The sequence below is a fragment of the Rhamphochromis sp. 'chilingali' genome, assembly GCF_963969265.1.
Source record: "Rhamphochromis sp. 'chilingali' genome assembly, chromosome: 22".
Classification (NCBI taxonomy): domain Eukaryota; kingdom Metazoa; phylum Chordata; class Actinopteri; order Cichliformes; family Cichlidae; genus Rhamphochromis; species Rhamphochromis sp. 'chilingali'.
In genome coordinates, this window is record NC_137950.1 from 3,354,798 (window position 1) to 3,376,964 (window position 22,167).

The 22,167-nt window shown below is 40.9% G+C and overlaps 1 protein-coding gene across 1 annotated transcript in view; it reads left to right on the plus strand.

The window, feature by feature from the left end:
• myo15b (myosin XVB) overlaps positions 1-22,167 on the plus strand; it is a 114,937-nt gene that overhangs the window by 50,441 nt on the left and 42,329 nt on the right. Inside the window, exons 12-21 of the mRNA XM_080872446.1 lie at positions 287-332; positions 1,161-1,285; positions 2,747-2,861; positions 2,955-3,130; positions 6,907-7,000; positions 19,213-19,275; positions 19,360-19,417; positions 19,553-19,677; positions 20,147-20,242; positions 20,340-20,575. Coding sequence (XP_080728572.1) covers positions 287-332; positions 1,161-1,285; positions 2,747-2,861; positions 2,955-3,130; positions 6,907-7,000; positions 19,213-19,275; positions 19,360-19,417; positions 19,553-19,677; positions 20,147-20,242; positions 20,340-20,575 — 1,134 coding nt within the window. The remainder of the gene's footprint in view (positions 1-286; positions 333-1,160; positions 1,286-2,746; positions 2,862-2,954; positions 3,131-6,906; positions 7,001-19,212; positions 19,276-19,359; positions 19,418-19,552; positions 19,678-20,146; positions 20,243-20,339; positions 20,576-22,167) is intronic.

Genomic DNA, 22,167 nt, shown 5'->3' on the forward strand with positions numbered 1-22,167 from the left:
AGCTCAGTATCATCAGAAGGGATACTTTTTCACTGCTTGTGTAGAAAATACAGTTTTAGCAAATGGTTCCATTCATAGTGCTGTCAAATAGTTTTGACAGATTCATTTGATACAAGTTTAGTTATGATTATATAGCAACTTTTTTTGACAAGTAAACAAATGGTAAACACTGATGTCAACACAAAACATAGGATTTATTATTAAAAACATTTGCAGTTCAGGCTTTCTTGATTTTAACTCTGCCTTTAGGAATAACCTGTGACTGTATTTTTCTTTGATATTCTAGATGCAAAACTTCCTTCATTCATTGTCTGAAGCCAAACTATGTCAAGGTAACAAGACCAATTTTACAGTAATACACATATTTCTTTTCCATTAACTTGTGACATATGTGTAATGTGGAACAATTTCTACACTGCCCTAAGTCATGAGGTCTAAATAATCACTGAGGACCCTAACCCTAATTCTAACCCTATTTAGAATAATGAACAAAAAAATTGAATTCGGTTTACTTTTTTCCCTCAAAAAGTACTATTTGCTTGTCTAGTAATGGTTTATGTTAGGGTTAGAGACTTGGGTTGGTATCATTATTACTGACAGCTCAGGGCTCAGAAGTTTAAAGAAGGTCAACAATTTGAAGATGAAACCTGTGGATTGGGTTGCCATGGAATTACACTAGTTGTTCCTAGGTGTGTAATGCTTAGATTGAAATGTTGAGAACTGGGACCATGAAACCAAGATGCCAGTTTTTGTCAGCTACTCTGCTGTTTACCAATATGTAGCAGTAATGCTTGTATGACCATAATAAATAGGTTTTTTGAAGGACATAGTTTACATTTACAGTAAAATTTAAATAGACCTTTTCCGTTTTTCATTCACAAGACATGCCATCACATCACAGATGTCATCACAGTTCATTTTCCAGATTCTATTAATATTTGGTTCCCAGTGGGAGCCAGATAAATTGGGTTCTGAACCTTTTTTGTTTTTCTAGAAGGATTCAGATTTAGGATCACAAATCGGAACAAAACATTGGTACAATGGATAAAAATCTCTTAAAGTAGTATTATGACATCCCTTACTATTCATGAAATTGGAGATTTTTTTTAATTACAAGACAATGTAAAACCATGTGTTACTTCTCACATGTTTCTTATCAGCTTCCTGGTATCTTTGATGTGGACTATGTGTCAGCACAGCTGAGGCATGCGGGGTTGCTGGAGACCATCCACATCCGGAAAGAAGGTTTTCCAATAAGGATTCAGTACTCCTACTTTGTCTCAAGGTGCTGCAAACATACATACAGTGCTGAGCTCATTGCTAAAAGATAGTTTGCTTCTCACTTTCCTCCAAGCAGATGATCATTCATGAACGTTAATGTAGCTCAAACTACATGCAACTATTCACTCTTTTCAGTTTAAATTTATAAACAAAAAACAAAAATTTCAATAAAACAGTGGTGTGAAAAACCAGAGTAAAAAACACAAGTGAATCTAAGATGAATGACTGTATTTTTTAAAATAAAAATAAACAAACAAAAGAAAATGTGAAGGGAGAAGTGGGTCCTGAATGTTATTCGGCTTCCAAAATGGGGAATAACAAAAAATTTGAGAAACACTGCCATAAACATATGCAGAAAGCTTATTGTTGACAGATTTAATCCATTTGTCAAAGACTAAAACTAAAGACATTGAATTTTTTGTTTAGTGTCTGTTAATCATAAGAACTTTGGCATGCACTTAAGTAGGATTTTTATTATAGGACTGTTACTTCTATCCATCCATTCTCTTCCTCATATCATTACTTGTATTTTATTTTAATTAATGTTGTACTCGTAAATAATCTAAAAATGTCTTCCGCCGCTCCCAATTTTGGTATCACTTTTTAAAAAGCTGTGTCCCTATTTTAAACCTTTTTATTAATCAGTTCTGATCTTTTTGTTTTCATACCACATATTTAGTGATGACATGTGTCAGCTATTCTCTTGTTATGATCTAATATAATATTATAAACTACTAAATTCCATGTGTTAAGTGAATGTAAATTCCATGACTGTAGTTTCCTTAAACACTAATTTCCCTCCAGGTTGCCTCGAACCAAAGGTTCTCCATAAATCTTAGCAAATTTGAAAGTTCCTGCTGTCTCCATGAGAAATAAAATGTAAACATTTTTTAGGTACTGGCATCAAATGATCGATAAGGATTGGTGGCAAATTAAATCTGATATGTTTAAATCACGTTCTGTTCTGGAGGGCTGTGGCTCAGGTGGTAGAGGGGGTTGTCTCCCAATCTGAAGATTGGTGGTTCACTCTCTGGCTCTTTAATCTGCAAGTACCCTTGGGCAAGATACTGACTGCAAGTTGCCCCCTACACTGCAAAAACTCAAAGTCTTAGCAAGTATATTTGTCTTATTTCTAGTCAAAATATCTCATCACACTTAAAATAAGACAAAACCAGCTAAAGAGTAACAACTCAGTAAGATATATGAACTTGTTTTTAAACTGTGGAGCTTGAACTAGAAAATTTTCACTGTTCCATCAACAGATTTTTCCTCTTAGATGTTACTCTTTACCTGATTTTGTCTTATATTAAGTGTGATTAGATTTTTTTTGACTAGAAATAAGACAAATCTACTTGTTAAGATTTTGAGTTTTTGCAGTGTAGGCATCCACTGCATTATGAGTGTGTGCACAAATGTTGGACAAGGTGCTTAAAGGTCTTAAAGGTGTCATGTCTTTCTGATCCAGGTATGGGGTTCTGAAGGCCCAGGAGTTAAATGAAATATCAGACAGAGATCAGACAGTGGCTCTGCTGGAAATATTGGGTGCTGAGGAGGGACAGTACCAGTTGGGACTCACCAAGGTGACAAATTGTTCAATCATCTCACCATTTAGTTTGTTTTTAATTAGAAAGGTAAAGCAGATTTTCATTTACTGTATATGCAACTACATTTAGGTGTTCCTTAAGGAGCAACTGTACCAGCAGCTGGAAGAAAAATGGAGCAGCACTCAAACATGGGCTGCCATCACCATCCAGAGAAACATAAGGGGTTTCCTCTGCAGGAAGAACTTTAGATTCTTCAAACAGAAAGCCATTGTCATCCAGAGCCACATTCGAGGACACCAGGCCAGGTCTACTGAGGGAGAGGGGAAATCTATGCAATCTATGACATTCAATGGTGTTTGAGAAAGTGGTGTTTGGCCCCTTCCTGATGTCATACGTTTTTGTATGTTAATATTAGACAAAGGTAACACAATTAAGTAAAAATCAGTTTCCAAATTGAGGTGTCTAATATTAAGGGGGGGAAATCCAAACTTACATGGCCATGTGTGAAAATGTGACCCCCACCCCACTTATAACGCTTGTGGCAATTGTGGTAAAAGACCTTAGAACTGCCGGCATCACTTGCCTCAATTAAGGTCAGTGCTCCTGACTCCACCATAAGAAAGGGACTGGGCAAAAACAGCCTACATGGCAGAGTTCCAAGAACCAAAAACAATGCTAAGCAAAAGGAACATAAAGGCTTGTCTCAGTTTTGCCAGAAAGCGTCTTGATGATCTTCAAGACTTTTGGGAAAATACACTATGAATTGACAAGACAAAAGTTAAACTTTTTGGAGGGTGTGTGTCCCATTATGTTTGGTGTAGAAGTAACAGCATTTCAGAAAAGGAACATCATACCAACAGTAAAATATGGTGGTGGTAGTGTGATTGTCTGGGGCTGTTTGGCTACCATTGATCCAAAACATACCAGCAAGTCCATGGCTCAAGAAAAAACAAAATTTCTCTACAGCACTCTAAAAGACTCATTGCCAGTTATTGCAAGTGCCTGATTGCAATTGTTGCTGCTAAGCAATGGTCCAAGCTGTTATTAGGTTTAGGGGGCTTTCACTTTTTCACACAGGGCCATGTAGGTTTAAATTTTTTCCCCCATTAATCATAATGATATATTTGTCTAATATTTACATTTGTGTGTAAATAAATCAAGTGTGAAAAACAAAAAAAGGAAATCAGGAAGGGGGCAAACAGTTTTTCACACCGCTCTGTGTGTGTGTGTGCGTGTGTGTTTATATACTAGCGATCATATATGTGTATATACTGTATATGTATGTATACATATATATGTATGTATATATATATGTATGTATATATATGCACACACATATATATACACATATATGTACTAGTGCTGTCAGCATTAATCTCGTTAAAATGATGTTAATACCATAACCGCATTAACGTGCCAAATCCCTGTTAGCGACAGGGAATGTGCATCTTCTTTTTGTTTTCATATTTTAATTTATATTTAATTGTGTTGTGGTTTGCAGTGTTTTGTGTTGTTTCACTTAAAATTAGTTTAAAAGGAAAAAGCTGAAAATTTAAATAGTTAAAAGTTGAAATGTAAAAAGTTGGTTTTTATATTATATGATATATTTATTACATTTTATGTGGAGTGAATAAATAGAAGTATATTTACAGTGGCCCTAGAGACAAAGCACGTACAAACTCCAAAACACGTACAAACTCCAAAACACGTACAAAACACAAGAGAAGTGCTCCAGGATGCTAGGGCTTTTGTTACCTAGTGGCTACACAAGCCAGGAAGTACCAGCAACCGGATTTAATGTGTGGTAGTAAGAGGTAAATGAACATTTTTTTTAATTATTTGAATATATATGAGTGGTTGTGTATAAATACACAAACAGCTTTATTTGCAACATGCAGGTTGCCCTGCAGTGAAATGGGACACCCCCCCCCCCCCCCCCCCCCCCCCCCGACCTTACACACACAACACAGACATTACATGGGGATACAAGTCGGAGATCGGTAGCGTTACAGAAAAACACTGAAATATACACTACAATAGGAAAGTACAAGAGGAAAAAAAGAGACCTCTACTCATGCTGTGCTTCCATGGTAGGACAGCATGAGAACAGGAAACAAAAAAATTCCTCTGCACAAAAAGCACATAAATGTCCACAGCACAACATTGTGAAAGACATGACAAGCCACAGGATTGGGTGGGGGGTGAGGAGTAATCCGAAGCGAACACAGCAGCCGCCCTGCACAGCACTACCATTCCAGCGCGGCACATGGACCCGCCGTGTTCCCCCACAGGAAACAAGCATTGAAGGCGTTTGGAAATGGAGGGGGGATGAGTGTGTGCTTATCAGTGTAAGTGTATGTGTGTGCGTGTCCAGAGTTCAGCTGAGACAGTGTCCTTCGCCCTGCCAGGCTAAGTAAACAGTCTACCAGCCAACCCAGGTGGCCTTGCATGGAATGGGAAGGAACAGACTAAACACAGTCGTTATCAGGGAGTTTTTGTTCAGCTCCAGCCTTGCCGCTGGCGCCAAAGGGGCTATCCGCATGAAGTGATGGTGCTTTTTACTTTAGTGCGAACAGCTCATATGAATTTCAAAGCAGTTCTACAGTCCAACACTGGTCTCTCAGTTGGAGAGCCGCGAACTTCCCCATACTTGCGTTCTGTGATGTTGTCATTTCTTGTGCTCAAGGAGCCGATGTCTGAGAACTCACGGCAGTGTGCCTCCCCGAGATGTCATCCAATTATCGCCCAGAGATGTTATTCCGAGCGAGCCCAGTCTGTATCCAGTCTGCAGTCAGAGGTCTTATTCTGAATATTCACAGCAGCCGTAGCCTCTCCAAGATCTTATCCGTGCTGCACTCAATGAGCCCATTTTGAGAAACTCACGCCTCTTCCCATCGTTTCAATCCCAGCGGGCAGCCTTGTGGGGGTTTGAACAGCCGGTTCCGCTTTCTTAATTCTTCGATAAGTCAGGGCCAAGCCAGCTCCGATCAGCAAGAACCCTGTTACCATGGTTCCAAATAGGTAGATATCTTCAGCACTCAGGCTCACCCAAGCCCAAACTTCTCGTTGAGAAAGGGGTGTCAGTTGCATTTAGGGACCAGTTGATCAAATCCATAATTCCTCTTTTAGGTTTTAGAGAACAGACTGTGAGGGAGTGTTCCAGGGAAGAAAAAAGCACAAGACAAGACAAGGACATAAGAAGCTAAGCAGGGAAGCTAAGGGAGAGGAGAGGAGAAAAGTGCGACCGCCTTCGCTGAGAGAAAGAGAGCCAGGGATAACAATACACATATGCTTTCAATTGTGTAATTTAAGTGATCTAGGTAGCTCTGTTTTGGAAGTTCAGTTAACGCTAGAAATGTGTTTTGGAGTTTGTACATGCTTTGTCTCTAGGGGCCACCGTATATATTTATATATAAACATATATAAATAAAACCACAGGTTTTTTTTACATTAGTAATTCCTTTGGTGCATAATTTTATGTTGTTGTTAATAATAAATTAAAGCAACAAAACAACCTGAAGAGCCGGTTGGGAGCCGACTCTTTTTAGTGAGCCGAGCCGAAAGAGCCGGTTCTCTAAAAAGAGCCGGAAATCCCATCACTACTGCGTGTTAGCGCATTGACACCGTGTGTGAGCTAGAAATAAAGAACCTGTTGTTAAGGCAGAAGAGGAAAAGATTTGGAAACCTGTCCACTAAAAAGTTTTATGAAGCAGTGTAAAAATTAAAACTAGTCTAGGTCAACATGCGATCCACTGTTTATATTTTAAGTTGTTAGTGGGTTGATTTTGAAGCTATATCAGTGTGGATGTTTAAATACAGGTCTGGTTAAAGAAACCGAACAGAACCTTTCAACTTCATTTAACTGTAGGAGCTTTGTGTCTCTGAATACATTGACATTCTCACAGGAAGACTGAGTGAAGAGTAGTTCTGAAACTGCACTAACCCACTGTACAGAAAACCAGTAAAGATGCATTTCATAGAGGTAGTGAAAGGGCATAGTCCTTAAAGGGGTTTAGGACATTGCTTTCAGTTATGTACAAATGTAATCCCTTGTGTGCTGCTGCTCTTCTCCTGCTTTTAGGAAGTACTACAAACGTTTGAAGCAGTCCTTCACTCAGTTCTGGGCTTTGATGCTAATAACCAGGAACACCATAAAGAGACATCACTGGAGAAAGGTATACATGAGAGAAAGAAAGTGTGAAAGAGAGAAAGAGAGAGGTCCTCACTCCGAAGGCCATGCCTGAGTTTGTTGGCAGTCTCATGATTTCTGACTTTCTTATGGAATAATCTGTCGTAATTCTCATGCAAAACCAGCCTCAAAAGAATTAGGCTTGGTGTGGCATCAGTCTGTCTAAAATTCACAAGAATCAGTACTCCTCTACAGTATTGGTCAGGCTTTAAACAAACCATATACATTAATCACCTAATGGGTCCTCACCCTAATCTGGTCTTTAAATCTGATGTCATTAGTCATTTCCAGTTCCAAACTCCACTTCAGGTCCCAAAGTCAAACGAACACTGTGGCAAACTGTTACAAACTGTCAAAACTCTTTAATATTTAATAAAATGATCAGTGTTGCTGCTCTACCAGGTGTACCAATTAAGTTTAAAATTCAGGTTACCATGAAAACAGAATTTATGAAATTTAGTGAGTTAGAAGTTAGCAGGGAGTTGACTCGCTAGTTTCGACCTAAACGCAATATACCTTGTACTGATTGAGGAATTAAAGAAAATATATAGTAAAACATACAGCTCTGCTATTACTTCTGACCTAAATGAAGACAGAAAACTGAACAGCAGTGAAGTTTGTAGGGTTACTGAAGTTGGACTCCTGAAGAAGGCATATCTTCGCGACTGCAGTTTGGAGTCCTTCTTCATACAAATGCTGAGTCTCCAGGGTGAAATGAAGGACCTTTCTGATGGAACAAATCAACCGCTGATGATTTTTTACATTTTCATTGTAAGTGGGCCAAAGAAGTTAATTAAAAGTAGTCTAACATAAATGTAAATGCTGTAATTTGATTATTTTAATAAACCATGTAACTTGGATGGATTAGATGCTGGCGTGACCACAATGCACACGTCTGATGTCGGTCACAGTGGCCCAAGGGATCGCTCAGGGAGTTTGTGTGTTCGCTCAGACACATTAAAAATTAGAGGGAACATTGCTGTCAGCCTGAAGGGCAGTGTCCACAAAATAGGACTTATTAAACATGTTAAACCTTTAGGGTAATTAACTCAACCAGGTAACAGCAGCATTGGTTGCAGCTCAAAACATAAGTACAAAACAGCAACAATACAGCATTCCCACTCCCCAGTCCTTCCTTCCCTCCCATTACCCCAGTGTCTACAGATCCAGCCTCTTGACTGGCCTGCGTACCCAGCCGCACCTTGTGCGTACCTGATCCGGGACGTCTGCGTGAGTGGCAGTGTTGCCAATTTAGCGACTTTGTCGCTATATTTAGCGAGTTTTCAGACCCCTTAGCAACTTTTTTTCTAAAGAAAGTCGCTAAAAAAAGACGTGAAAGCGCGTATCGCTTTTACTCTCAACAAGCAGCAGGTGCTGTAACGCAGTCAGTTCTTCTTTTACTCTTATGCTGTTTTGTGGATCACAAGGTTTAAAACTACTTATAAACACACACACACAAAGTAACTCCACCAGAGTGCCTATTTCGGGTCACTTGCTGGTCCAAGCCCGGGTAAAGGAGCAGGGTTGGAATTGTGACATTAAAAAAAAACAATAATTGCTAAAAGAAATTTAATTTGTAGTTCTAAATAAACTCTAAATGCATTTTTTACTCACTTTATGGCTCTTCCACGATGTTATTTCTCTCTCCAACAACATAGGTTACAATTAGATTAGCATGATCAATCATGCAAATTAGGCGATGACGTCATTTAGCGACTTCTAGCGACTTTTAGGACAACCAATAGCGATTTTCCTTACTGAGGAGTTGGCAACACTGGTGAGTGGGTGCAAGCATTGGGGCCGGACTAGGGGCCAAGGGTGGGGTCTCTGAAGTGGAGACACCAGCGCACTGGGATGGCAGCCCCTCAGTGTCCACAGTGGGTGGTGGAAGGGGTTGTGGCATAGCCCGTGGAGATGGTTCGAGGAGGAGATGGCGGTGGTTCCGTTGCAGCACTGCACCTTGGGGTGTGGCAATGAGATAGGACCTCAGAGTGACGTTCTCCTTGGAGACAATGGCAGGTGTTGCCCAAGCCTTCTCCTTGTCCAGCTTAGTAAGGACAGATGGTAGTGATGGGATCTCCGGCTCTTTTTAGAGAACCCGCTCTTTCGGCTCGGCTCACTTCAGCTCCCAACCGGCTCTTCAGGTTGTTTTGTTGCTTTAATTTATTATTAACAACAATATAAAATTATGCACAAAAGGAATTACTAAAGCATATGTGTATTGTTTGTGTATTTATACACAACCACTCATATATATTCAAATAATTTTAAAAAAAATGTTCATTTACCTGTTACTACCACACACCAAATTGGGTTGTTGGTACTTCCTGGCTTGTGTAGCCACTAGGTAACAAAAGCTCAACACTGCGCCTAGCATCCTGGAGCACTTCTCTTGTGTTTTGTACGTGTTTTGGAGTTTGTACGTGTTTTGGAGTTTTTACGTGCTTTGGGGTTTGTATGTGTTTTGGAGTTTTTACGTGTTTTGGAGTTTGTACGTGTTTTGGAGTTTGTACGTGTTTTGGAGTTTTTACGTGCTTTGGGGTTTGTATGTGTTTTGAAGTTGTGGATGGAGTGGCGGTAGGGGCTTAGTACCATGGCGGTGGTCGTAGTAGAACGCCTGCTCGGCCTTCTGACTAGCGTCCCTTCGTTTAACCTCTCTTTTGGTGGGCCATTTAGGTTGAAGATTCTTCTCCAAGGTGGGCAGGGTTGTCCTGATCTTCCTCCCAAGTTCCGCTGGGCTGAAGCCTGTAGTGGCACAGGGAGTAGACCTACAGCACATTAGTGCTATTAGTGGGTCATCATGCTGGAGGATTTTCTTTGCGGTCTGTACTGCCCTCTCCGCGTGACCATTTCCCTGTGGGTGGTGGGGATTAGATGTTATGTGGGCGAAATCTATCTCCCTCGCGAAGGCCTGGAACTCAGAGCTGGAGAACTGAGGGCCATTGTCACTCACCACCTCGTCAGGGATCCCAAACCTAGCAAAGGTCGACTTCAGTTTCTGAACAACCTGGCCACTGGTTGTGGATGGTAGATGCAGTATTTCCAGAAAACGTGAGTAGTAGTCTGACACAACAAGGTAATTATTCCGGTCGTGTTCACAGAGATTCAGGGCTATCCTTTGCCATGGACGATCCGGCAAAGGTGTGGAGATGAGCGGCTCCCTTGTCTGTGTTGGCCTCTGCGCCAGACAGGTGTGGCACTGCAGCACTGCATTCTTTAGCTCAGTGGAGAGCCCCGGCCACCACACAGATGAATTAGCCCTATCCCTGCACTTGGTGAGGCCTTGGTGCCCTTCATGTAGTTTTTGTAGAATGGCTGTTCTCTGTGACTTTGGAATGACAATCCTGCAGCCTCGTATGACCAGGCTGTCAGCCTCTGATAGCTCGTTCTTCACTTTCATGTACGCTTTGATGTTCAGTGGCACACTAGCTCCATATGCAGGCCAACCCCTGCGTATGTACATGATGACAGTCTGTAGTTCAACATCAGTTGCAGTAGCTGCTTTAATGCTTTCCATTCGGCTTGGGGATGCTGGAATGCCCTGTAACACGGTGGCTATGTAGCAGTCCACTTCACTGTGAGTGCTAGTGTCATCCTCAGCCCGTGACAACGTATCGGCGATGACAAGCGTTTTGCCAGGAACATAGATGGCCTCTGGCTTGTACCTCATGAGCCGCATCAGGAGGCGTTGACACCTCAATGGAACATTGTCAAGGTCCTGGCTGTTGACCAGGGGCACCAAAGGTCTATGGTCAGTCTCAAGCCTGAAGCGATCTAAGCCACATAAATACTTATCAAACTTCTCGCAGGCCCACACACTCGCAGCACCTTCTCAAGTCGGTTGTCGTGTTGTTCTATGGTGGCCCCATAGACCGGGATGTCAACCATAAAGACCTCCACACCCTCAAGCCCCTCCACACCCTCGAGCCCTTCTAAGGTCAACAACATCTTTTGCTGAAAGATCTCTGGTGCACTTGTTATTCCAAAGGGCAGCCTCTTAAAACAATACCTGCGGCGCGATGAATGTCGTTAGTTTGCAGCTCTCGTGGTGCAACGGGATCTGCCAAAATCCACTGGCAAGATATAGCGCTCTCTTTTGACAGACTTATTCAGCTTTGACAGTGTTCTTCTTCAAGACAGGCACCATTGGGGCACACCATTCGATAGGTTGGGTCACCCTCTCAATGACACCATGATTCTCCATTCTTTGTAGTTCCTCCTTCACTTTCTGCAGCATGGGGAAAGGCACACGGCATGCTGTATGGACCACCAATGGCACAGCATTGTCCCTTTACTGAATTTTGACTGGCTCATTTTTTAGTGTTCCGTGTTCACCATAAAGTGGTTGGTTCCTGGTAGCAATGAGCATTGCTTCATCAATTCTTCCCACCAGGTTCATCTGCACTGACAAGGAGCGGCTGAGAAGGTTGTTAACTCTGCGTCCACGAACCACATACACCTTGGACAGGTAGTCTTTGCCTTTATAGCTTATTGTGGCCTTGAAGTAGCCGAGACATAACATCTCTCCTCCGGGGCTATCTAGAGGGAGATTAGAAGGCTCTAGTGTTCTCTTATGAGCAAGTGTGTGGAACGTGTCTTCATTTATGATAGTGACATCTGCTCCTGTGTCGATCTTAAATTCTATTGGGGCAGAGTCTAGCCGTAACTGCACAGTCCATGCTTCACTATGTCCTTTTGCATTACACACTGAGCCTAGAAAGTATGAGGCCTGCTTGCTTTTCTCTGTCTCAGTAACCTCATTCACTGATCTGGTGTTACGACACACCCTGGCCCAGTGTCCCATTTTTCGGTAGCCATGGCAAACAGATTTTGCTGCTGGGCACCTTTTGTCCCTGGCATGCTGTGTCTTTCCACACTTACCGCATTTCTTGTCACGCCCCGACCAATTATTTTTCCGTGGGTAGCCTGCCTCGCTGTTGTTGTTGTGATTTCCAGTCCATGATTTTCCGTTTATCCCGTACCTCCTGTACTGAGCCTCCCGCATCTCCCTGCAAGCTGACCTGCGCTGCGACCTCCTCTGACTGTCTGGGTTGTTTGCGCCAACATGAGGTCCTTCATCAGCTGTAGCCTGCGGGAGAGGTCCTTGTCTAGTATCCCGACCACAATACGGTCGCGGATATCTTCCTCTTTACATGCACCAAACTCACAGTGCCCTGAGAGGTCATACAGGGCTCGGATAAAACTCTCCGCCGTTTCGCCTGGCCGCTGGACACGCTGGTGAAAACATGCTCTCTCATGTATAATGTTCCTCTGCGAGAAAAAATACTCGTCGAACTTCCTCATTACACATCACGACTTTCATCAGCGGCGAAGGTGAGTGACTTGTAAATGTTCTCTGCTTCATTGCCCATCGCGTAGATTAGACAGCTCACCTGTACTTGTCCTTCGTCTTTGTGGAGTTTCGTTGCGATCCTGTAGCGCTCGAAACACTGTTTCCAGTCGGGCCATTCCGTTGGCTTATCGAAGGGGAAGCTTGTCGGGGGATTAAACTTAGCCATTCGTTGTTTCCTCCCTTATGACGTTATTCCGGCGATGGTCCGGGTGAGTTCTGACACCATTGTAGAATGACCACTCGGTAGCTTTCTTATGATGCTGCTTTATTGAACGTATATCCAGCATGGGTTATTACAGCACAACAACGGGTGCGGTAGCTAGGAGTAGAACAGCACATAGACAGCCCTGCCGCAAAGCATGTCAGGGTGGCATAAAGCCGCAATGCCCACCCCCTCAACACAGGCAACCCAGTATATGACAGCCATCAGTGTAAATCTCAATAGGTCAGCATCTTCCTCTGGCACATACATGGTGAAACAACTTTGATGTCAGACATCAAAACAACAGGCTCTTTTCTGAACCTTGTCAGCACGCTAGCCATGCCATTTGATTAGTCCAAGAACTTTGAGTCTTCCTTGGATAGCCCAATCTGCTCATCAAGACTGCTCTGAGGGAAGTCCATCTTGAACTGCTGTTTCCATAGCTTGTCCAGTGTAACAGCAAAAACTCTGTTGGCTGTAACTGTTGACAGCCATCCTGGCCAATTCACAGCATTCTTGACTAAGTGGCCCATTCACTGTCCAAACGAGCATGGTCTTAATGGCGGAAGGTCCATCACCTACACTCTGGATGACCTTTAAAGGTTCTATGGCTCTGGGCATATTCATGCCGATCAAAAGGTCCAGAAAGGTATATGTTTCTACAAGCTTGCAGTCTTGTTCACCGGAACCAGTAAGACCATTAGTCTGGATTGTAACAGGATCGGCCTCATTGTGAAGTTTGACCTCTTTCTTCTCCTTTTGGTGGATATGGAGCATACTTACATGTCTGAAATCACAGATTTTACACAAAATTCATTTTCTGCATTCTTGGGTGGTGTGTCCAATACAACTCCAAATAGATGCTATTCTTTTTAAGAAACGAAATCTTCTCCTTATGAGGTTTCTTATCAGGGAGAGTGTGTGTCCACCTTTGCAGAACAGACAAGCCATCACAGCACTGTGACAATCTTGAGCCCCTTTTTGATTCTTTCTCTCAGAAAAAGTTGTGCCAAAGCTACTTCCTTTAGCCCTTGGATGTGGAGAACGTCTCCCTCCATCACTGCCCTTGGCTGTTAGATGTGTTGATGGAGCATCACATAGATTTCCAAAGACAGGATCTGTAGCAATTTTAACATGACGCTCAAGGAAGGAAGCCATGTCAGTGAATGCAGCTCTGTGATGTTGCCTCTCCTGGATGTCACATGCTACTGTTCACCATTTGTCTTTTAATTTACATGGCAGTTTTATAATCACAGCAAGCATATTGGCAAGCGTAACCTCTTCCATTGCATTGCAGCATCTATGTATAAGCAAACAATACATCTGAAAAGCCTTTCTGTCTTCTCATCTAATCAGTGGCCATGAGTGAACTTTATTCAGATAAGCATCTCTGGAACAAAAGTCTCTGTGTCTGCACTGATTTCAAGCCTGTTACTCTTTTTTTTTTTTTTTAATATGATTCTATTCCACTGGATTTCCATGAACCAGTGCTCTCCACAGTGGATCCAGTTCTCAGCACATTAACTTTTGCAACAATTGCAGCTATTATCTGCTTCAAGCTGTTTGGAAACCTTGTTCCATCTTTCTCCTCAATTGTTCCTCCTGTTCTTCAAGAAAATGTTTTTCTTTGAGCATATGCTGGCTGTAACAAGGCAGCCATTTTAGCTTCTGCTCTGAGACATGCAGATGAAGTAGATGATATTTTTGAGCTCAACCTACTGCCTTGGTTTGACACACTATCAGATGGCAACACATCATCATAGACATCATGCTGGAGATTAAGAGACAGTTGAGGTTCTTTTCCAAAGTGCTCTTGAACCCTCACTTCTCCTAGGGGTGTTTCCTGTGACTGTACCCTGTCAGGTGACGGCCTGCTTGAACGTTTGTCAGTTTCAGACAGACATATTTTAACACCCTCCATAAACCCTTTATTGTATTTAGCAATGCTTAAGAACCATGTATTTTAATTATCTTTCTAATCAAATGAGATTAATGAAAGAAGAGATTTATGCAATGCCTACCATCCTTAAACAGGTCTCTTAACTCATAGTTAAATTAAACGATTCAACTTGTGAATAATTTATAAATTTATTTCATTAGCTCTTTAAAAGACATAATGACCCTTTTCATTTTGTTTACATGCTTTTTCCGATCTGTTTGGATAGTTTCAATTTTGTTTGCAAGAACTTTCTCGGTGAGAACAATTAATCTTTTATAATTTTCAGGTTTTCCAACAACAGATGCAGCTTGTGATTAGAGCAGGGCGATATGACCAAAAATATTTATCACGATATACATTTGAAAATTTGCGATAACGATATAACTGACGATATAATTGACACCAGACAAAATACTTTACAACTCCACAACTTTATTTGTGCAAAACAAAAACAAAAAAACATCAATGTATTTTCACTTCAACAAGCAGCTGTTTTTTATGTGCATTAAAGTTATATAAAAATTTAACAGTGCAAATGCAAATTCCTTGCTGCCAGTTTAACCAAACCTGATTCCAAATAGAGCACATTTCATTCATAATGTTGTCAGTCCAAGCCCATTATGTATTCACGATTTGAATCCTGGGTTGTGTGAAATCCCAGAAATAAACAAAGTGAATCTGTGAACTGAGGTGTAGGTCTATTAGGTTATGTTGTGGTGATCCTCGGGTTGGGGGATGGGTGTTCATGCTGGAGTGCAAAATTAAAACCTGCCTGTATGGAAGATGGATTAGAAAAGTTCAAAGCCATCAGGTGCTCAGTTTAGAAAAAAGAGAAAAGAAGAGGAGGAGAAACGAGCAAAAGATACAGGTAAGCAGATGTGTCATTGGATAATGGCACATCTGCATCCTGAAACAATCAGAATCAGCCCAGTGCACCAAACAGGCTAGGACCGCCACTGTGCGGGAGGCTCTGTCGCTGGCGTTTTTGCTGACAAATACTGGCGACTGTCAAACCTTTGAGTCACTGAACAGCTGAATAGGGGACTAATTTTGACACACCCGCTGTTCAAACATAAATCCAAGTTTCAGTTTAAGTCTCTTTTATTTGTTATCAAAATCTTTAAAAATCCACCCGAACATCAGTGATCACAACATTCAAGATTTGAGTGGTCAGCAAAAGTCAACTTCCCCCATCACCCACCCACTCAAAAAAACTCCCTCCATAAGCTCACAGGTGATATAATAATCACTACCAACACCACATGACCCAAAGCTATGCCTATCCACCACAGGCTGGACTAACCTATAAGAACAATGTGGCCGGGTGTGGTCAGCGGTGCCGTAGCAGAGAAGGCGGATGCATCTAGACGGCATCGCAATCACGCCTTGCCAGCTTAAAAGCGGTGTAGGGTGTTGTGTTGTTGTTGTTGTGGCTACGTGTGGATGGCAGCTAGGGAGCTGCAGCTGTAGAAGTGTGTGAGCAGCAACCGGTTAATGAAGTAAAATGTTCCAGTATGCAGAATTGTGGTCGCCTCATGTAGGGCTGGGCCATATACCGTTCACGGTAATACCGGTATAATGTTGGGCAATGATAAGAAAATGAAATATCGCGATAGAATATGGGTTAAACGCACATGCGCAGTGCCTTTGTTTTCATACACACATGGCGGAAAAAGCATGGCGGCGACGGAGAATGAGAAGGGTGAAAGCGGATTGTTGAATGAAACAGATGAACCTAAACTGGTTTGTAAAAATGCTGCAACTTCAGTGGTGTGGAACTGGTTTAGCTTTCGTCCGTCAGATACACAACAAAGCACTATTTTTGGTAGAGCGTGCTAGCGGGCCGTCGTTATTACCGTGTTTTTTTAGAAAATACGGCACACTTAAAATCAATCCTTTGATTTTTCTGAAAATCGACAGAGCCCCTTATAATCCCGTGCGCCTTATGTATGAATTCTGGTTGTGTTTACTGACCTCGAAACGATTTTATGTGCACGGCGCTCGAAAATCTGTCAAATGTTTTAGTACGACTTTGCTAAGCTACGAAGCTGCACCGCTTGATGGATTGTCGGAGCATTACGGCTATCGTAGGCGGAGCCTCGCGGAGTGATACGTACTGTGCTTCAACATAATGTTACCGTATTGTGTGTGTATAACCTCTTTTTAAGTTTTTTAAGTTTATTCAATGTATTTTGTGAAAATACATTGATGGGTTTTTTGTTTTTTTTGCACTAATAAAGTTGTGGAGTTGTAAAGTGTTTTGTCTAGTGTCAATTATATCGTCAGTTATATCGTTATCGCAAATTTTCAAATGTATATCGTGATAAATATTTTTGGTCATATCTCCCTGCTCTAGCCTCATGCTGCCTCCTGGGTTTCAGCACCACTGTGGCAGGAATGAGGCATGACGCAACCACGATTCTGCATACTGGAACAGTTTACTGGCAAAGTCATTTTTCAATCATTTATGGACTATATTATATCCCATGTATGGTCAATGTGTATGTTTGTTTTCCTATATTATGCCATACATGTATTTAATTTTAGATACATTATTATAGGGGATTTCTGAAAAAAGGAAGGTTTATAGTTAACTCTATGGCTTACAATACCTGCCTTTACAAGGTTGTATTGGATTTTCTCATTGGCTTATATATTTCAGCTTATCAATATTTTCCTCATAAAAAGCAGTCTCTTTCCTTCCCTTTAACTAGCTTTCTTATCTTGTGATAGCCTTGTCACGTGTACACAACCACACCTACACTTACAGCCCCTCTCCGTTCTTGGACTTCAAACCCTCTCAGTGAAATTCGAAGCAGCACTGCATCTCTCCTTCCACCTTTGAAGCGTGTCTCTTAGACTTCATGCTTCGTATCTCTAACAGGTAGGCTGTTTTTCTCTTTAACCATGTAAGTTAGATCAGATGCCAAATGTAACTGGCATTTTTGTTTCCTCAAGGCATAGTTTACACCAGGAAAATTTGGAAATCTGATACAGGCAGTTTACTTGTTATCGTAACAGCTGAGACGCCTCTCTCAGCTGTTGCTTTCTGTGGATCATCTTTTGTTTCTTGTCTGGAATAGCAGTAAGCTGATATTTTTCCTCTTTTTGGTCTTTGTTTCTGTCATATTGCTCTCGTGCTGCTTTGTGTTTTATGAGCTTTGGACTATGAACAGTGGAGCTGTCAGGATTAGGCGATGAGCTCCCAGTAATTCAAGCTTGGTTATTGTCATGATATATATATATATATATGTACATATAGATACACTAATCTGAAAACGTTTTTTCACTGTAAGTTATTATTCTTTGTCTTTATTCTTTTACTCTTCTCACTTTTAACATGCTGAGCCATATTGTTAAACGTACACTTCTTTAACTTATATTAAAATATCTCCGTGATTAAATAATGAGTTAAGTTAAGATCAAAGTGGGCGGTATTTGAGTTTGACATCCCTGATGGTAAATGGGTTGGTTCTTATTTAGCACTTTTCAACTCTACCTGAACGCTCAAAGTGCTTTATATGACATGCGTCATTCACCCAATCACATCCAATCATACATGTACTTTTTTTTTATGCTTAAGATCCCTAAGGCCCCTGGTACCATTAAACTGTAGTTTAACATTCTGTGATATAAATCTTTTTATCATATATTTTTCATTCATCAAAGGCTCTCAGTTACCTCGTCAAATAGCTGGATTGTGCTCACTTGTTAAGTCACTGTTCCGATGCTAAATAATGCTAATGCTGTTTTCTGTCAGGTAAAGACAAAAGATCAACATTTTCATTAAAGTAATGCATCAGAAAGATGTGAATTTATATTTATCAGTAGGGTATGAAAAATATACTGTATGTCTAGTCTGAAATTATCTGAGTGTTAAATCTGAATGAGATTAGAAAGGCACTATATGAGTATTGGTCGTACTGGGTATGACAAGATGCACACTGATACAGCAGTTAAACAACCATCAGTGATCCAGCCCCGATTATAAGATTTAATAAATGTAATAAACAATGTAATAAATTGTTTTATTAGCCTGATTGCAAGTATTTGTTTAATATGTATCATCTTCTTCAACAACAGTTTAAGGTTCGTTAACGGTCGAATGGCACAGTAAACTGTTATACATCATATATATATACATGTATATATATACACATATATACACAAAAAGCATGTTTGCAAGTTGATATATATCCACACCCATGGGCTATTACCGCACCTAATTTTATTAGTAGGCATTCCGTTGTCTCAAGCTAGATGGAGAGCAGGATAAACAGTTGGGATGTGAAATAAAAATGTACAAACATATCTATAAACACTGGAAAAGTCAGAGATATGGGTTGGCTTATGTCATAAACGAACCCTCTCGGACCAATACTGTTACAGTGACTACTAAGCTGTAAACTTCCTGATAAAAGTTGAACTTACTGGACTCTGTGTGGCCTTTGGTACAAGGAGGAGCAACAGCCCTCAGGGTGTGGAGTGAGTATATAACCAGACATGTATCCAAGAATAGGTCTGACAGAACGTGTGCCTGTGGGTGCAATGAAGTGCTATTAAGTTTTGCTTGGATAACTCAGAAACAAGCTTAAGGTGAAGAAAGCTATTGTTTAGTATGACTCTGGGTGTATGTTCTGAAATTATTTTTGTTCATGGTCACATTAACAACTAACTGACATTGTCTCTGTGTGCTGATTTCAGGAATTACATGACAGAAGCCAAGTGAAAGCCGTGACAAGGGCAAAGTCTGTCTCTCAAGAGATGGTGAGAAAATAAAAAGACGACCCACGTACTTTGTAAATTCCATTCTATAATAACTGTTTCTCTGACATTTTGCTTTCCTTGTAGGATGTGAGGATGTTAGAGATCCCTGCTGAGCTGTCCGCCAGACTCCACAGCACAGCAGGTTATAGTCATAAAAAAATCAAACTACAGAATCTATATGAAGAAGTCACAATATGAACATAAACAGTACTAACAATTTTGGTGGATCCATTCATCCAATGAAGCTTGTGAATGCACTTGTGCCTCTTTCTCACAGGGCAGAAGCAGGGATCAGGAGTCACAGAGGTCTCACCTCCACAGGTGAAAGCAGAACATAAGCTCAACCTGCCTCTTGATGTTGACAGCTACCCATTCTCACGCTATGCCAAGTCTGTATTAAAGGTGAGTAAAATATGAGCTCCCTAACATCACATCCGAAAGCATTACATTGACTTACAATAATTTAATCACCTCACCTCAGTCTTAAATCCTCTCATCTGACTTGGGCTCTGGAGGCAACAAGCAATCTATCAGGACCAAGGTATCTAGATATTTAGTTAAAGACATCCTTTCTGTGGCAGTCATTGTTTACAAAAGCAGTTAATTCTTTTAATTAAAACATAGAACACCTTGTGGATATTTAGACAATGGGACCTTTTTTAAAAAAAAAAAAGGAATACTCATGTTAAAAGTATTTAAATAATAAAATAAATCAGGACAACTCCAGTTTTATGATGTAATCGCCAAATATTAGAAAAAATTTTTTTGACACACTTCTATAAAAATTTACCATGCAAAGAAGTCCACTCGTGCATGCATGTACTGAAAAAACATTAGCTACATTTATTGTTCGTACTCGTGTCTCCCTCAGGATACATGGTGCCAGCCTCAGGGATATCCCCTTCAGAAACCCCTTACAGCTCAAGAACCTGAAGATGCCAGAACTGCTTTGGAGATTTACAAACTGGTATTTTGAATTCATTAGAGTCTATGTGGCATTAAATACATTAAATATGATCTTTTGTCGTTAACTTAATTTTTTGTTTCATATCGTGTCTTTACAGATTTTGCATTTCACAGGAGATGTAGATATTAGCAGCTGGCAGGAGCAAATTTTAGGCAACTACATAGTGGAGAAAGGCCAAAGCCTGCCAGCCTTGAGGGATGAGATCCTGGTCCAGCTGGTTTACCATACTTGGAGCCTGAAGGAGGAGCAGCAAAGCCTGAGGGGCTGGTTGCTGATGGCCTGCTGCCTAAGTGCTTTCACACCATCACCATCACTGGACAAACATCTACTCAAGTAGGCGATGCAAAAATGAAAAGTAACCGTAACTCGAATATTGTGTTTTGAAAAATTTGGGGGAGTTGACATGCTGATGTCCCTATCACCCTATCAAATGAAGGGACAGATCTGTTGGTTTGAAGTCACCTCAAGGCGACTGTTGTTGTGATTTGGAGTTAGTACTCACATCATCTTTAGATAATACACATAGGCTCTTGACTTTATGCATAATGATGTCACATTCAGTCCTGTGGAAAGTTGTGTATTTAAAATATACACATTACCCTTAGCCATTACTGGCTACTCTGGCATGAATGACTCTAAATAACTTTATGGTAAATAACACAATATAGGCAAAAAAAATAATGTGAAAGATTCCACATTAAAATGTTTTAGTTCAACATAAATTTGAGGATATTTAACCGTTCGTCAGATTTTATTTAATGATGTCGTATGAAATTATAATGTTCTCTTCATGCAGCTGAAGCTGTGCAGGTCTGAGATCAGCAGCTTTCCTAAACACCAAACTGAGTTACCGTTTATGCTCTATATAGTGACAAAGTTATATAATGATCATTAATCCCTTTGATGTTATTTCTTTACCTTTATTTAAAAGAAAAAAAACAGCTTTCACAAAAGCTTTCACTGACACTACATCATGTGATACTTCGGCCTTTGTACTTTTGTACTCATCAGTTAACTTTGGAGTTACTATAATGAGTGAACATGCAGGGTAATTTGTCTGTTGTCAGTGGATGGTGCTGAGGTTTGAATCTTGGGGTAGCTGCTATAATCACATAGAGAAAGGTGTTTAGGTGGGGTTTACTTAACTTTATAGTTAAGTGGGAAGCTTTGCGGAGGAAACCTGGTCTTGTTAGGAGATACAACATGCATCCCACTTTGGATGGAGCAGCTCTCATTTCTAGAAATCTGGCCAGATTTATTAAACCCCCAAAACATGACTATCCAGAGTTGGAACCAGGAAGCAGAGTTGCAGTCTTACATGCCTCTCTTCAGCTTCTCCTGTTATCCACCTAAAACCCCATCCCCTTAGAGACTGTGTCAGCTTCCAAACAGACAAAAAACAAACTAAAAACCAGCAAAAAAAGAGACTTAAACATAAAAAAAATTACAAAGAAAGGACAATACAGCATCCTCAACAGCGCCAAAGAGTAAAACAGTACAATGTGGATTATTAAACATTAGGCCTCTCTCTTCCAAGTCTCTGTTAGTACATGAGTTAATAATTGATCAATAAGTTGATTTACTCTGCCTTACAGAAACCTGGTTACAGCAGGATGATTATGTTAGTTTAAATGAATCAACACCCCCGAGTCATTCTAACTAATCAACCAAAGACCAAGACAGATTTTCAACCCTTTCACACATACTGGTCACTACAGTGGACAGCTATTCAAAGGCTGTTTTCTTATATTTGTGTCAGTGTTGATGGTATTAGTGATGGGTCGGTCGTGAACGAAATGGCTCTTAGAGCCGGGTCTTTGACGTGAACGACGCGAGCCGGCTCCTTATCGCGAGCCGTGGGTTTTTTTTCTCTTTCTCTCTCTCTCTCGCACTTTTTTCCGCTTCACTCCGCACGCGAGCCTTGT